The 17510-nt window shown below is 42.5% G+C and overlaps 1 protein-coding gene across 6 annotated transcripts in view; it reads left to right on the top strand.

The window, feature by feature from the left end:
- The window catches only part of DUS2 (dihydrouridine synthase 2), a 40496-nt gene that overhangs the window by 7734 nt on the left and 15252 nt on the right, over window positions 1–17510 (top strand). For all 6 annotated transcript variants that reach the window (XM_024733370.1, XM_024733377.1, XM_024733337.1 and 3 more), the window contains 4 exons: window positions 9575–9620; window positions 13251–13342; window positions 14158–14201; window positions 15374–15434. In XM_024733370.1, coding sequence (XP_024589138.1) covers window positions 9593–9620; window positions 13251–13342; window positions 14158–14201; window positions 15374–15434 — 225 coding nt within the window. In that variant the 5' untranslated portion in view covers window positions 9575–9592. The remainder of the gene's footprint in view (window positions 1–9574; window positions 9621–13250; window positions 13343–14157; window positions 14202–15373; window positions 15435–17510) is intronic.

Below are 17510 nucleotides of genomic sequence, written 5' to 3'. Positions count from 1 at the left end.
TGACTACCCCCCAGAAATTCAAGAGGTGAAGGGAGGAAGTGTATAGCTGGAGGTGAAGGAAGATGGGTGAATGGAGTTGTTTGTTGGTAACTTGCTTGTTTGTAGCGTAGGAAGAAGGGCTTAACAATGAGGGGAGGCCTGAAGATTTGGGGCATTAGGGGGATTTGTAGGGCCAGGTCTTGGAGGGGACAGGATTCTTGACGAGGTGGTAGGACCTGCCTTCCACTGAGATAGGGCAAGGAGGAGAGGGCGAAGATGATGAAAGGGAGGGAAACTGAGGGGTTTTGCCTGAGAGACTTGTTTTACAAGATGTAGGAAGTCAGTCTTCTATTGGAAATGAGGGTGGCAAGTGTGGGCTAGGGACCTGAGGAAAGGAAGTGAAGGTGTTTTGGTCCTATTCCCATGGGGAATGGGCACTGGGAGATGTGCCTGGCAGGCAGGTGTGCACAGTGATACTGGTTTGCAGCTTTATAGGAAGGAGAGCTTGAGAAGCCTGGCAGGGGGATGCCCATGGCAGGGATTGGCATGCCAGTATCTACAGCAGGGCAGGGGCAGAGGCATCTAGGGTGCTGACAAGGTGAAATGGGAAGGAGGGAGTATGTGTTGTCCAAAGGTGGGAGTCAGAAAGGGATTTTCCAGAGTTTAGGGTCACAGAGACCCAAGACCTGACTTTTAAGTGGTTTGTCAAAGTAGAGGTGAGGAGGTCCCAAACATGTGAAATGGGCTGTTAGTGTACATCCATAAATCTTGCAGGCTGCCAGAACGTGCCTACGGCAGGGAGGAGCCTGTTCCCAGGGGCCAGTCCCAGGGGAATGTGGTAGTGTGCTGAGCATATTCATCTGGTCACTCAACCCTTGAGCCTACACTCTGGCCCCAGGGTGGTCAGCCATGGGTTAGGTATAGCCTTTCCTGGCCAGCACTCTCCTTGGCCTCCAGAAAAAACCTCTTGGATTTGGAAGGGGATTGGGAGGAGGAACTATGAAGAATCAGGGACTCAGATTCTGAGGTCTTGGGAATCAAAAAGATGAAATCCCAGAGAACAGCTGTTACCTTTCATTACTTGTGATTCTCCTCTACCCCAGGACAGAGGGTGCATGATAGCTCTTCATCCACTTAGTCCATGTTTACCAATAGGGTCCTGTGGGATGACTCAGACTCAAGGATGAAGCCCTCTGCTTATTCCCTGCTGCCCCAACTCCATCACTGTCCAGCTGTAGCCCCCGCATGGTTGCTTCAAGGCCCGGGATGTATAGTGTCCCTCTTCTCTCTACCCGTGCTTCGCATACTGTCTCCATCAATTATTTGCTTACTCTGATGACCCTTCATGTCCCTACTCTCCCTAATCTTGTGCTGTCACGGAAAGTAAGAGTGGGTCCATTGAGTGCTAACCCTTTATTTTCAGATTCATTTATGTCTCTGCGGTGGCCATCCTGCTGGTTTCTTCTCTTAGACCAAATGGTGGTAAAGGCTTCAGGCCTTTAAAGCACTAGCTCACCTGGGCTCAAACTTATTCTGGGGCAAAATTCTGAGGGTTGCTAAAATTGAGGAAAAGGCAGTAGTGCCTACATTGACATATTCAGCCTCCTTGGCCTTCACTTTTGCTATGCGAGCAGCATTTTTCTGGGACCCCAGAGGGTGGAGTTGTATTCACCTGGAGATAATGTGGAGTGAAACACCAGGATGGAAGTGAGTGAGTGTATGACAGCACGGTGTCTGCTCTAGACAGTCACTATATGTTTATAGCCCTGGGGGAATCAGTCTGTGATGAGGTCACGGAAGCTGGGTAGTGAGAAACAGAGTTGACCCGCAGATTCCGGATGCTTCATCAGCTGCTTTGTTGAGAATTCTTAGGGTTGTTTTCAAGCACTTGGGAAGTCATGGTCCCAGGATTTATGCGGTGACTTCAGAATGTGACTCTTCTAATTGGTCAAAGCTTGGTTTTCCTCATGATTGTGACTAATCCATTCTTCCAGGACTCTTCTTGATTTTGGAGTAGAGTAAATACTGATTAAAACCCTTTGTATTTTTTTTTTTTTTTTTAAAACCCTTTGTATGTTTGATGAGTACTTGCTCTGGGAGAGTCAATATAGCTTATAAATAAATTAAGGGACCTCTGCCAGAAGAGACCTAGGCCCTTTACCCAGACCTAGCTGCTGTGGAGCAGAGGCGGGTGGGCAGGCCAACTGGCCCCTGCCTGTGGTGAGTAGGTCTCTGGGAACTGGGCCCTGAGTACTGGGAAAGGCACAGCATGGCGCCTGGTGCCCCCTGGTGGATCCAGAGTTGCTCTGCAGGCCGGCTGTGTAGATGAACTTACTGTGTTCCCCTGAGGTGACCCATCTGTGGGTTAGATCGTCAAACCACACCATCCACCTCTCAGGACCTCGTGTAGGACCTAGGGCATACCAGGCATACAGGCACCTCCTTAAAAGGCCTGCAGAACCATCAGCAGTTGGAGGTGAAGAAAGGATGAACCAGCTCAGCAAAGGTTAAGGGAGCAGTAGTCTGATTCCCCACCAAGGTCTGCCCTATTGACGGAGTTTTCTAGGGGTTCATCAGATGTCACTTAACTATTCCTTTTTTAAAAAAATTTATTTATCTTATTTGCTTTATTTTTGGCTGCGTTGGGTCTTCATTGCTGCGTGCGGGCTTTCTCTAGTTGTGGAGAGTGGGGGCTACTCCTCGTTGCGGTGCATGGGCTTCTCATTGCGGTGGCTTCTCTTGTTGCGGAGCACGGACTCTAGGCGCGCGGGCTTCTGGAGCTTCTGTGGCTTCTGTGGCTCGTGGGTTCTGGAGCGCAGGCTTAGTAGTTGTGGCTCACGGGCTTAGTTGCTTCGTGGCATGTGGGATCTTCCTGGACCAGGGCTCGAACCCGTGTCCCCTGCACTGGCAGGTGGATTCTTAACCACTGCGCCACCAGGGAAGCCCCCTATTCCTTTTTATAAGAACAATGGATGGACAGACCATGGATTGTCATACTGAGTGAAGTAAATCAGACAGAGAAAGACAAATATCATATGATATCACTTATATGTGGAATCTAAAAAAATGGTACAAATGGACTTATTTACAAAACAGAAATAGAGTCACAGATGTACAAAACAAATTTATGGTTACCTGGGGGAAAGAGAGGGGGGTAAATTGGGAGATTGGGATTGACATATACACACTACTATTTATAAAATAGATAACTAATAAGGACCTACTGTATAGCACAGGGAACTCTACTCAATACTCTGTAATGGCCTATATGGGAAAAGAATCTAAAAAATAGTGGATATATGTATATATATAACTGATTCACTTTGCTGTACAGCAGAAACTAACACAACATTGTAAATCAACTACACTCAAATAAAAATTAAATAAAAACAAAAAACCAAAAACAACAGGACTCCAGTGGCCCAGACGTGAGAGGACACCTACCTTTTAATAGGCAGGATGAAGGGAGAAGGCAATATTCTTAAGAGACTATGATTACCAAAATGGGTACTTAAATTTTTTTGTGTGGCAAAAAACACATAACAAATTTTACCATATTAACCGTTTTTAAGTGTACAGTTCAGTAGTTGTGAAACAGATCTCTAGAACTTTTTCATCTTGCAAAACTGAAACTCTATGCCCATTAAACAACAACTCCTCTCCCCACAGCCCCTGGTAACCACCGTTCTACTTTCTGTTTCTATGAATTTGAATACTTTAGCTACCTTATGTAAGTGGAAATATGCAATATTTGTCTTTTTGTGACTGGCTTATTTCACTTAGCATATCCTCAAGGTTCATCCATGTTGTACTATGTAACAGGATTTCTTTCCATTTTTAGGCTGAATAATATCATATTATGTAATATGTATACTACCTTTTGCTTATCCATTCATCTGTCGATGGACATTTGGGTTGCTTCTGTCTCTTGGCTATTTTGAATAGTGTTGTGCATGTAGGTGTGCAGATACTCCTTTGAGATCCAGCTTTCTATTCTTTGGGGTATATATATATATATATACCCAGAAGTAGGATACTTTCATGTTTTGAGGAACTTCCATACTGTTTTCCCTGTCTTTTGCGCCATTTTACAATCCCACGAGCAGTCCACAATTTCTAAAATCTTTGCCAACACTTGCTATTTTCTCTTTTTTTTTGATAGTACCCATGCTAATGCGTGTGAAGTGATAGCTCATTGTGGTTTTGATTTGCATTTCTCTGAAGATTAGTGTTGTTGAGCATGTTTTTATATGCTTCTTGGCCATCAGTATATCTTTTTTTCTTTAACATCTTTATTGGAGTGTAATTGCTTTACAATGGTGTGTTAGTTTCTGCTGTATAACAAAGTGAATCAGCTATATGTATACATATATCCCCATGTCTCCTCCCTCTTGTGTCTCCCTCCCACCCTCCCTATCCCACCCCTCTAGGTGGTCACAAAGCACTGAGCTGATCTCCCTGTGCTATGCAGCTGCTTCCCACTAGCTAGCTATTTTACATTTGGTAGTGTATATATATGTCAATGCCACTCTCTCACTTCTTCCCAGCTTACCCTTCCCCCTCCCTGTGTCCTCAAGTCCATTCTCTACGCCTGCGTCTTTATTCCTGTCCTGCTCCTAGGGTCATCAGACCATTTTTTTTTTAGATTCCATATATATGTTTTAGCCATGGTATTTGTTTTTCTCTCTCTGACTTCACTCCGTATGACAGACTCTAGGTCCATCCACCTCACTATAGATAACTCAATTTCGTTTCTTTTTATGCTATGCCTGTTTTTAAATTGAGTTATTTGTCTTTTTATTCTAAGAGTTGTAAGAGTTCTTTATATATTCTGGATACTAGACCTTTATCAGATATATGATTTGCAAATATTTTCTCCCATTCTGTGGATCGTCTTTTCCACTTTATTTTTTTTAAAAGACTTTAGTTTTATTTTTTAAAATTTTATTTAAGTATAGTTGATTCACTTTGTTTTTGTGTGTGTGTGTGTGGCTGCTTTGGTTCTTCGTTGCAGTGTTCGGGCCTCCCACTGTGGCAGCTTTTCTTGGTGTGGAGCATGGGCTCTAGGTTCACCGGCCTCAGCAGTTGAGGTGCGCGGGCTCAGCAGTTCTGTGGCATGTGGGATCTCCCCGGACCAGGGATAGAACCCATGTCCCCTTTGTTGGCAGGTGGATTCTCAACCACTGCACCACCAGGGAAGTCCCTGATTCAATTTATTGATAGTATCCTTTGATGCAAAATTTTTTTGCATCAATGCAAAAATTTTTAATTTTAATGAAGTCCAATTTACCTAATCTTTTCCTTGGTTGTTTGTGCTTTTGGTATCATCTCTAAGAAGTTATTGCTTAATCTAAGGCCACAAAGATTTATACTTAGGTTTTCTTCTATGAATTTTATAGTTTTGGCTCTTACACTTAGGTCTTGGATGCATTTTGAGTTAATTTTTTTTTAGTTAATTTTTGTGTACATTATGAGGTAGGGATCAAAATTCATTTTCTTGCATGTGGATATCCAGTTGTCCCAGCACCTGTTAAAAAGACAGTTCTTTCCCCAATAAATTGTCTTGATACTCTTGTCAAAAATCAGTTGGTCATAGATGTTTTGGTTTGTATCTGGACTCTCAAATCTATTCCATTGGTCTATGTGTCTATCCTTATGCCAGTACCATACATCTTGATTATTATAGTTTGCTAGTGGGTTTTGAGATTAGGAAGTGTGAATCCTCCAACTTTATTCTTCTATTTCAAGATTGTTTTGTCTATTCTAGGTTCCATATGAATTTTAGGATCATCTTGTCAATTTCTGCAAAAATGGCAGCTAGGATTCTGATGGGGTTTGTGTTGAATCTACAGATCAGTTTGGGGAATATTGCTATCTTAACAATATTAAATCTTCCAGTCGTTGAACATGATATATCTTTTTTTAAAAATAATATTTATTTATTTATGTAGTTGACTGTGCCAGGTCTTAGTGCGGCACAGGGGATCTTCGTTGCGGCATCCGGGATCTTTAATTGTGGCATGCGGGATCTAGTTCCCTGACTAGGGATCGAACCCGGGCCCCCTGCATTGGGAGCGTGGAGTAGTCTTAACCACTGGACCACCAGGGAAGTCCGGATATCTTTTCATTTATTTAAATCTCCTTTAATTTCTTTAAACAATATTTTATAGTTTTTAGTGAATCACCTCCTTGGTTTCTGGCTGTCATTGTTTCTCATGAAAAATCAGTTGTTAGTCTTATTGAGAATCCCTTGTACATGGTATGTCACTTCTCTCTTGCTGCTTTCAAGATTATCTCTTTGTCTTTGATTTTCTTTGATTGTGATGTGTCTAGGTGTGGATCTCTTTTAAGTTTATTCTACTTGGAGTTTGTTGAGCTTCTTGGATGTATAGATTAATGTTTTTCATCAAATTTGGGAAATTTTCTGCCATTATTTCTTCAAATATTTATTCTATCCCTTCTCTCCTTTTGCAACTCCCATTATTCATTTTGGCAGTGATTTTTTTTTTTTTGAGTGGGCAGTCACACAGTTTGTCAATCTGAGTTTATTTGTGTTTCTGAAAACAGAGGTATACCAAAGATTCTTTAACCAAACTGGAGGTTAAAAGACTATGAAGATAGGTCAGAGATGGGGATGGAAAGGTAGAATGGAGAGACACTGGTGATAAGCAAGATCAGCTCAGATAGAGAAAGCAAGCCAAGTGGAATGGAGGAGATGAAGGCAGCAGGATGTAATAGGAACATAACATGTGACAGATAAGGAAGAATAAGCCCGTATATAATAAGGCAGTTTAAAATTAAATGCTGTTCAAACATTGGGTAGCCATATGAATAAAAAGTGACTTAGAAAGGGCCTTAATTTTCAGATAAGTTAAAAAGCAAATTAGTTTTAAAAGGAAGAGAAAAACCAATCAAAATTATATGCTTTTTCTTAAATTTATTTATTTATTTATTTTTGGCTGCATTGGGTCTTCATTGCTGCACATGGGCTTTTCTCTAGTTGTGGCGAGTGGGGGCCACTCTTCATTGTGGTGCGTGGGGTTATTGCTGTGGCTTCTCTTGTTGCGGAGCATGGGCTCTAGGCACGTGGGCTGCAGTAGTTGTGGCACATGGCTCAGTAGTTGTGGTTTGTGGGCTCTAGAGCACAGGCTTAGTAGTTGTGGCACACAGGCTTAGTTGCTCCGTGGCATGTGGAATCTTCCCGGACCAGGGCTCAAACCCATGTCTCCTGCATTGGCAGGTGGATTCGTAACCACTGTGCCACCAGGGGAGCCCTATAATTATATTCTTAACTGTGATGGAGATAGATTTGGGAACTAGAAGTCATTGTTTGTGGCAAAATTGGAGTTGTCTCTTCTATAGAAATAAAATGATATGTATGATAAAAATTGAGGAAGTGATATTGATAAAGGAAAAATATTTGTGATAATTGAGACAGAAAAATAACATCCAATTTGACAAAAGATAGGTTTTTTTCTGCACAACTTGTATAGATGTAAAAGGCAGTTTGGTAGGAAGATGCCTGGATGATACACTCTACCACGTGGAAAAACAATGTTTGTTTTCACCAATTAAGGAAATGCAGTGAAAAAAAAAACCTGTGAGGTTCTATTCTATAACCAAAGAGCTAACTAAAATGAATAAAATTGGTAAACAATAGTGTTGGTGTGTGGGTGAGCAGGCACATGTGTGGTTTTATTGATGACAATTTAATTTCTCCACTTAACAACCAGGTGAGCATCTGCTTGCATGTAAGGCATTGAAGTGGCTCCAGCAGATGTTCAGTGAGCACTAGCAACGTGCTAGGTGCTAGTGATGCAAAGATGGATGAGACTGTGACCAGGTCCCAAAGTCTCTTTCAGTGTAGTGGGGAGACAGAAAAGAAAATAAGGCCATTCAAGGGCCATTTTGCCTCAACTCCTCCTCTTGGGGCCCTGAGGAGGACCTGGTCAGCGTCCTCAAAGCCCACCTTTATGTGAAGTGAGAACCTTCCTCAGGGCGTTTGTTGTCTAATGGTAAAGGTATGACAGGTGCATCTGTAACTAGCATACAAAGAGGAAGTGGTCAGGCTGTGAAGGTAGACTGGGCAGGGGGTTTGAGGAATCCCAAGGAGGACAAGTTACTGCTGGCAGGGGTGGGGGCCCAGCAAGGTTTTGCCTCACTTTCCCCTGCTTGTTCTTAGCCGAAGCTCAGCCTGGCTGTAAACCTTCTTTTTATAAGCACAGGCCACTCAGTGCTGCCCACTTGTCCACCTGCAACCAGGATCACTGCCTACAGGGGCTCTGTGTTGGGGTCTGTCCGTCCCTTGGGACCCCACACTGATTTTTGGGGCTTGGATGCCAACCGTGCATCCATACTGCTTGGTGGTGGTGATTTGTGTGGTCAGGCCTGGTGAGTGTCAGATACTTGATGACCTGGATGCAGCATAGAGAGAATAGCCACAGAAATACCTAGAGCATGCTTTTTTTAAAAAATTCTTTTAAAAAAAATATATTATTTATTTATTTGGTCGCACCAGGTCTTAGTTGTGGTAGGCGGGCTCCTTAGTTGTGGCTTGCCGGGCCCCCTGCATTGGGAGCTTGAGTCTTAACCACTGCGCCACCAGGGAAGTCCCATAAAGCATGTATTAACCTGGATGGTGGATATGCTGGGGGGAGCCCCATGGATGCCATAGGACACCTTTGCCACTTTAGCCCTAAATGCTCCCATGAGGGAGCAAAGGCCATTGTGCTCACCTGGCTGGGGTTGTGACTTGCTGAGGCTTATAGGGAGTCAGTATGGCGATGAGTTCCAGGGCTGAGTTTCTTTCTGTCTTCTTCTGGTCTCCCAGAACCCCTGGGCAGGAGCTTCTGGGCAGTGTGACAGGTTCCTGGCTCTTCAGATCTGTCTTCCACATCTATTGAAATGATCACTGAACAAAGCAGAGCAGCCTTGTCTCCCACCAAGAGGTAGAGAATGTCAACCCTTTAGGAGACTTGAATTTCCTTTCGTTTTTTATGATCCTGGTTTTGAAGAACTCCCTTTTTCCTTTCTTTCCTTAGTCTTTGAATATCTCCAGAGCTGAGGAGCTCACCCCTTTCATTTCCACATAGTGTGACCCAGGTTGAATAGGGGTTTTAGACTTTTCTTTCCTGTGTCAATCTCAAATCTTCCTCCCTGTGCTTCTGTTCATTAGCCCCACTTTTGTCCTTAGACGTTTCCTGGGAGCCCTTCATCTTGCCATTTGCATATGGATGAGGTGGGAGGTTCTTTGAGAGGATGGACTAGAGTTGAGACTAGTAGGTGAGAAAAGTCTAGGTGTCCACATCCTAGGCTATTGTCTGATCTCTGATTCCCTGAGTGGCTCAATCCTTCTAGGCCCGAGACTCTGCAAGGTCCCTGGGAAGAGCAGCTGATGGAGGGGAGCTCACTTAGGCCCATGCTTGCCATGCTTGGTTGGGGAGGACAGCACTACGTGTCCCCAAAGCCATGATTTGATGTTGGTAGTAGGGTGACAGGCAAAGTAGCCCCCATCAGGTGTGTGATGAAGGTCTTCCCCACTATGCCCAGGACCTATGTGTCCAGGACTGACATGTGCCCTCTGATTCCTCTGCAGGAGCTGATTGACCTCAAGATGCTTCAGTGCAAGAGAGTTGTCAATGGTGAGTGCAGCTGTGGTCCCAGGACTGTGTGTATGCCCGGTCATGCCCAAACTGTGCTACCACTGCCCTTGCCTGGGTGTCAGTTACCTCCAGGGTGCTCCTGTGTAATTTTGTGGATCACATGCTCTCTTTTTTTTAAAGATACATTGATTATAAGCCAATTTTTAAAAAAGTAATTAATTAATTAATTTTTGGCTGCCTTGGGTCTTCATTGCTGAGCGTGGGCTTCCTCTAGTTGCAGCGAGTGGGGGCTACTCTTCGTTGCAGCATGCAGACTTCTCATTGCGGTGGCTTCTCTTGTTGCAGAGCACAGGCTCTAGGCGCACCGGCTTCAGTAGTTGCAGCACGTGGGCTCAGTAGTTGTGGCACACGGGCTTAGATGCTCCGCAGCATGTGGGATCTTCCCGGACCAGGGCGCGAACCCATGTTCCCTGCATTGGCAGGTGTATTCTTAACCACTGCGCCACCAGGGAAGTCCCCACATCCTCTCTTGAGAGTAGTCACTGCTCTCCAGAGACCATGACAAATAGCCAGATGTGAAACAGGCTGAGAATGCCTTCTACCCACAGGCTTGCTGACATATAAATCACCAGGTTTCATAGTACAGGAGGGACCTTTGGGGTCAGGATGGCTTCAGCACTGACCCTGGCTCTGCCTCTCGCTAACTGTGACCTTGGGCAAGTCACTTGACCTCTCTGCCTCAGTTCCTTTAGCTGTAAAAGGAAAATTATAATCCCTGCTTTAGTTAAATTACAGGGTTGGAGTGAGGATCAAATAAGGTAAAGGATATGTAAGACCTTTGCAAATGGAAGTGGTTGTGCTGAATTGTGGTTTTGCTTATACTTTATTGATGAGGCTGATTCTGCTTTGATGAGAGTTGTAGTATTGTTTGAGGTTTTTGAAAAGTATACACGCTTGTGAAATCTTAATATAAGTTCACTAGAACTTTTGTCAATTTTGTCTTTTGTTTTAGATTTATATTTTCTTTGTGTTATGAAAAATTCAGTGTTATAGATGTGTATAACCTAAAAAATGAAAATCCCCCATAATCCCATACTTGAAGAGTAATCACAAGGAGAATTAACATGTACTTTTTACACATTTCGTAAAGTGTGTGTATAAAAATATGACATGTTTATATATACTCTCTCCCCTATACACACACACACTTGGGATCATGATACACGTTTTGCCACTTACTTTTCTCTTCTTTTTTTTGGCCGCACTGCGTGCTACATGGGATCCTAGTTCCCCGACCAGGGACTGAACCCATGCCCCCTGCAGTGGAAGCGCAGAGTCCCAACCAGTGGACTGCCGTGGAAGTCCCTGCCACTTACTTTTCTATTAGGACATTTTCCATGTCAATACCTATAGACGACTGTACCAGAATTGATTTCGCCAGTGCTTTAACAGGGGTTTCAGTATTTTGATGTTAAACAGAAAAGCATAGTATAAACACTCAGTTTTTGTCGTTCTTCTCACAGACTGCTTACTGCCGGTCATGAGAAGTCTCTGCTATTGGTGATCACTTCGATTACCTCTCCCAACATGTCAGTGCTGTTACCCCACCTTTTTAACCTTCTAATCTGTTTGTTGCTGGGATGATAATAACAGCTTCCCTTTATGGAAGTGCTTTACGTGCATTAAAGATCTCATTTATTTCTCAGAATAGCCTTTGAGATAGGCATATTCTCCCATCTGCCACATTGGACCCTTCCATGTGATAGTCATCTTTGAAAGCTAATAATGTTAGTACCTATTGTAGAACTTCATTATGAAGAGCATGAGAGATTCTTGTTGTTTGCAATAGTTATGTTCTATAAAGTTGCTAAGAACACCAAATTAGCGAATACAGAACCATTGTTCCTAGGGGAAATACAGAGTTAGGTTCCTGTAAGCCTCTGGTCACGCTCTTTCATTATGTATTTCAGATCAATATATAACCTTGTTTTATGTGCCTTTCTGTTTAAAGACACATTATTTAACATATACTGTTAATTCATTAACATCGAACTCATAACCAAGAGCACTATGATTTCATGCCTGAATAAAGCTTGTCTAACACATGTATTTTCTCCGTAAGGCACACCACAACTTTCTTATGCTTAGGAACACTAGATAGCACTTCAGCAGTATGATTGGGGCCATTTTAAACATTGAGATCACCAACAAAAAGCACAAAAATGCAAAAAAAAAAAAGTGGCATTAAATATACCACCATAAAGACACTTGTTTGCAGGATGAGAGCTGAAACAAGAAGGCAGAATGTTGCCTTGTTTGACCTCAGCTGGGAATGTGTGCATTGGTGACAGAAATTTTTTGCAGTCTGTGAATGACCATGAAAACACCACAAGTGTTGATTTGGGGGTTACAAATAAATTTAGCAAGCAGGCAAATTTGCAAATACACAACTGCAAATAATGAGGATTGACTGTAATATCGTAAGTCTCCACTCACAGTACCTAGCACATGATAGATAAGTAATTAAGAACAGCAACTTTGCTGAACTTCAGAGTGACATCTTCTGGGAAAATTTGGGCAAAATCTGAAGCGAAGATAAGGTTCCTCTTATTTTTGTACATCTTTTTTTTCAACTTTAAAAACATTGTGAAATGTCATTTGCAGCAACATGGGTGGGCCAAGAGATTGTCATACTAAGTGAAGTAAGTCAGACAGAGAAAGACAAATATCATATGTTATCACTTATATGATATCATATGATATCACTTATATGTGGAATCTAAAAAAATGATACAAATGAACTTATTTACCAAACAGAAATAGAGTCACAGATGTAGAAAACAGACTTATGGTTACCAGGGGGGAAAGGGGTGGGGGAGGGATCAATTGGGAGATCGGGATTGACGTAGACACACTACTATGTATAAAATAGATAACTAATAAGGACCTACTGTATAGCACAGGAAACTCTACTCAGTACTCTGTAGTGACCTATATGGGAAAAGACTCTAAAAAAAGAGTGGATGTATGTATATGTATAACTGATTTACTTTGCTGTACAGCAGAAACTAACACAACATTGTAAACCAACTATACTCCAATAAAATTTTCTTAAAGAAATGTAAAGTACAGATGATTCCAAAGATTCATGAGGTCACTTCTAGCTGAGCAGAAAAATTTCTTCTAAAAAAGGTCATTTCTGGGTTTATAGACTGAAGGAAATGTGGGAAAAAACTCAATTATATATGAGAAAGATATTCACAATATATTGTATCTTGTATTATTTTGAGGGTTCCATAATAAAGTAAACATTGCATAAAGAAGGAATCCAAAGCAATGAATAATTCATTAAAAAATCTTTTTCTCAAAAAAAACCCTGCAAAATGTAAACACCATGCAGAGAAAGTGCATAAAACACAGCACATGGTTTAATAAATAACTGTAAAGCGAGGGACCATGTAACTCACCATCCTTAGGTCAGGGAATAGACCATCATCAGCACCTCAGAAGTCTCCCACATATACCCTGATTTCTCTCAAGTATAGTGTACTTCTAGCATCCCGTTTTTCCCTTCAAGGTGATACTTTTGTTGTGTTTTCTTCCAGGGGTTAGGTGAGGTTGAACCTGCTTCTTCACTGAGTGGCCCTGTATGTTTGTCTTTTCTTGCAGAGGCGCTCAGCACAGTCGACTTCGTTGCTCCCGACGACCGAGTCGTCTTCCGCACCTGCGAAAGAGAGCAGAGCAGGGTCGTCTTCCAGATGGTACCATATCCCGGGACAGAGTACATTTCCCGTCTCATGCCTTGTGCCGGGCCAGTGTTACACGCCTGGGCTCCATTGCACAGTGGCTTTCAGTCTTCCTGAAGACCCTGCTTTAAACGGTCTTCAGAGATCTGCTCATGAGCGATTACACTGTTGGAGATGGTTTAAGCTATTAGCAGTCTGTTACGTGCCTCCAGTCTCAAGTTTAATTTAATTTAATTTAATTTCCTTCATTGTAGGGACTGTCTATTGGGCATGACTTGTATATTTTTATTCCCTAGCATTGGTTGTTCAGATCATGGTCTTTGTTTTGTGTAATCTGTATATATTTCCCATAAAAAGAAATTAAGTTTCTTGAAGAGTAGTTAAGATTTGTGTTAGGATTGTAGTGATTCTCTAGTTCTCTCGCTTTGGGCATTTCTTGGTATTTTTTCAGAAATACTTCCTGAATGATGTTTAGGTTTGTAAAAAATTGATAACAATGAGTAGCCTTATGATAAAGCAAATATAGCAAAATGTTAATTGTAGAATCTAAGTGGTGGTTATCTGAATGTTCACTATAAAATTTTCCCAACTTTTTTGTATGTTTGAAAGTATTCCCAGCATTGATGACATTTTCTCAGCCTTCCAGGTCCACTTTTGGCCTCCAACAGTGAGCTAGTCCTGTGGGCTAGCTGTTTGAGAGAATGCCAGCTGGACTTCACTTGCTGATGTGTGTGTGTGTCTGTGTGTGTGCATGGCGTGCCTGAGTGTGTTTGTCTATGCATATGGACCTGTATCAGGGCAGTGGTTGATATAGCCTCTTGTGTTCCCAGGGGACTTCAGACGCAGAGCGAGCTCTTGCTGTGGCCAGGCTTGTGTAAGTTCTTCCCTGTTTGGTACTATCTTTGCTTCTCTTGTGGGCTGTGAGGTCTTACTGTTCCTGGGGACTTTGGCGGTGACCACCCTCCTGCTTCCTAGTCCACTACTTTCTGTTTCCAGGTTAAAAGGCTCAGGTTCCCTTCTCTATTTGTTGCATCCAAGGGCTGCCCTGGGACTCACGTGAACGCACTGTGTCTGGACTCCAGAGAACCTCTGGGTGGGAGCCTATTTTTTAGTGTTTATTTGTGAGATTTCCTTTGCAGAGACTCTCATGACTGTGAACTCTGAGGTTTTAAATCTCATGAAGTGTAGGTAAGACTTACTGTTTCCTAAATTAATGAAGGCAGGAGAGTAATGTGGTTAAGGAGAGGGGCTTTAGACTTAGACCTAGGTTGGAATTCTGGCTTTGCTACCTGCTGACTGTGTGACCTTAGGTAAGTTACTTAACCTCACTGAGAACTTAGTTTCCTCGTGTATAAAATGATACCAATAGTATCACCTCCCTCTGGCATTATACGGAAAGGTAAATGAAATGATGCATGTAAATGTCTTTGCAGTATGTGGCACGTAGTGAGTGTTTAGTAAGTTGTTAGCTATTGTTATTAATTACAACAAGGGTGAGAAGGAGCTCGGGCAGTCGTTGCTGCTGGTCACAGACTGGTAACTATGTATGTAGCAGATGATGAGGAAAGGGTCCTTTCTATATCTGAGACTTGTTTGGAGGAAGCCAGTTGTGCAGCCTAGCACGCAAAGACAGTCCTCCACTTCTTCCAGAACCAGTGCTCTGGGAAAGGGCTTTTGTGCTTATGTCACTTTTGTGCATTATGGCTTTCACTACCCAGTTAGAACTGGAACTCTGGGATGGAGTGCAGTGTGGCTGTCATTCGATATTCGAGTTATCTGATACAACTCAGAACTAGCAAAATCCTCTACAACTAGCCCTTCCTACATGTGTGAGCACATTATGTTCTTCCTCTGGAGTTCTACCCAGGAGGAGAGGTGGTTGCACATTTTAGAGACAGGATTTTTCAGCTTCTGTCTCTGAGGGTTGGTGTGTTTTAGAGGGCCAGGGAACATTAAGAATTTCATGAGCACAGACGCATACCTTTGACTTTATGTCCTACCCTCAAGTTGAATATTTATTATCTTTCCTCCTTCATGTTTTTCCAGGGAAAATGATGTGGCTGGTATCGACGTCAACATGGGCTGTCCTAAAGAGTATTCCACCAAGGTAAACTGATTTTGTTATACTCTTCACAAATATAGGGTGCAGATTAAAGGAGACTGACAAGAGGTGACGACTAAGTACAGTACCTGAGTCTGGACTAGATCCTGTACTAATGGGCAAAATGCTCAAAAGGATATTATTAGATCAACTGGCAAAATTGGAATATAGACCATGGTAGCTTAGCTAAAAATACTGTATCAGTGAAAATATATGAAGTTGATAACTTCTGTGGTTATGTAAGAATATCCATATTCTTAGAAAATACACACTGAAATATTTAGGGGTCAAGGGCTATGATATATGTAATTACCCTCAAATGGTTCAGGAAAAATTTTAAATGTGCACACAAACATATACATATATACATAAATAAATACACACACACACACACACACACACACACACACACACACACACACAGCACTTGTGCCCAAGTAATAAAACAAATGATGTAAATGTTAAAAGAAAGAATAATGTGAACAGGGCTTTGTTTTTTCATGAATAAAAATAGAGGATGCAATACATGTGTCCCCACTGTCATATCAGAAGAGACCAGACAGGACTGCTATGAGCTCAGAGAAAGCAGCAGAAGGGCAGCCCTTAAACTCAGGATCCTGTGGGGAAATGTAGTCCTTGATGAGGAGGTTTGGGACTCTGCAGGCAGAGGGAGTGGCACAAGCAGGGACCCAGAGGCCAATGTGAAGTAGAGGCGGGGAACCTTGATTTGACCAGAGGGTTGGGAAGTGGGTAGTGAAGAGGAAGCAGAGGAACACTGGGTTGAAAATCTTGGTTGGGACCAGATTAGCTGAACTTTGATTTTAAATGCCTCTGATCTTTTTCAAACAGAGAAGGCTTGTGATCAGAAACTTAGTTTCTTCCCCCAGGGGAAACCAATGTTACTAGTTGCTTGTGTGTCTTTCCAAATATATTCTATAAATAGAAATACTAATCTGAAAGCCATGTGTCTAGTGTATTCAAGTGGAAAGAGGCCAGAGGTCAGGATACAGATGTCGGAGATGAGTGTTTTGGGTCCACAGGAGAGACCAGGGAGGGAGACAAGAGAAGCCAAATTGGAGCAGACTTTGATAGGATTTGGCTGGCAAATGATTGGACTGGGAGTGGGAGGCAGGGTGAGTGGTGGGGGTAGAGGGAGGAAAGACTGGCAGCCAGTCAGAAGAGATACCTCCCAGTGTGCCGTACCAGTACATGCCAGCTGAATATCTGCTCTCTTCTCATGGTTCAAAAACCGAAGTCATATTAAAAAAATTAATTGAATAGTTTTCCCTCCTTCTAAGGAGGGAGAGTTCTACTCTTTATCCTTTTGAACCTTTAAGATTTTTAATATGTTGCCTATTCTAAAAAGCAAGTTAAGAAGTTAAATAGAAAGGGAGGAAGGAAGGAAATACCAATTGGAAAAGCCATTGTTGTCGAAGGGGCAGTGAGACTGGATTTTAGATCCTGTGATTCAACAAGGAAGGGCTGAATCATGTGTTAGGTGAAGAACAGACGGAGTCAGGGTGAGTGGCCAGGGCTTCCTGAAGGCCTGTAAGGTTTGTATCTGGAGGTAGCCCAGGGCTAGTAGCTCTGTCCTTTTAGCTCTCCTCTGAAATGCAGGCTCAGTCTGCGCTGGTTCTCTCTGGTTCTAATGTGTAGTTCTTAAACATGAAATTAAACTGTAATAACTGAATTTAAACCTGAGCACATTCCTTGAGCATTCATTAGTACATAGTCTATATACTTGACAGCATATATTTATTGGATTTGTTTTTCTCCCCTTCACCTCACTCTTAATGGGTTCAGATTTTTAACATTCTCACCTGCTCCACTTATTAAAGTAATTCATACCATTGCCCAGGACTTGGATAATATAGAAAAGTACAAAAAAGAACAATAAAATCACCAGTAATCACACCGTTAAGAGACAGCCCCTGGTGTTAATGCTGAGATTTAAGTGACTCCAGGAGTTGTTGATTCCATTAGCTAGGGCTTTTGTTAGAGTTTGACATTGGTCTGGGTGCTCAGGACTGGGCCGGCCATTGTTGCTGGCAGGGGATCAGGGCCTGGACAAGGTTTGGAGGT

This window comes from Neophocaena asiaeorientalis, unplaced genomic scaffold (genome assembly GCF_003031525.2).
Source record: "Neophocaena asiaeorientalis asiaeorientalis breed wild unplaced genomic scaffold, Neophocaena_asiaeorientalis_V1.1 scaffold90, whole genome shotgun sequence".
NCBI lineage: Eukaryota > Metazoa > Chordata > Mammalia > Artiodactyla > Phocoenidae > Neophocaena > Neophocaena asiaeorientalis.
The sequence above is the reverse complement of the archived record's forward strand: the minus strand, read 5'-3'. Positions and strand labels throughout refer to the sequence as shown.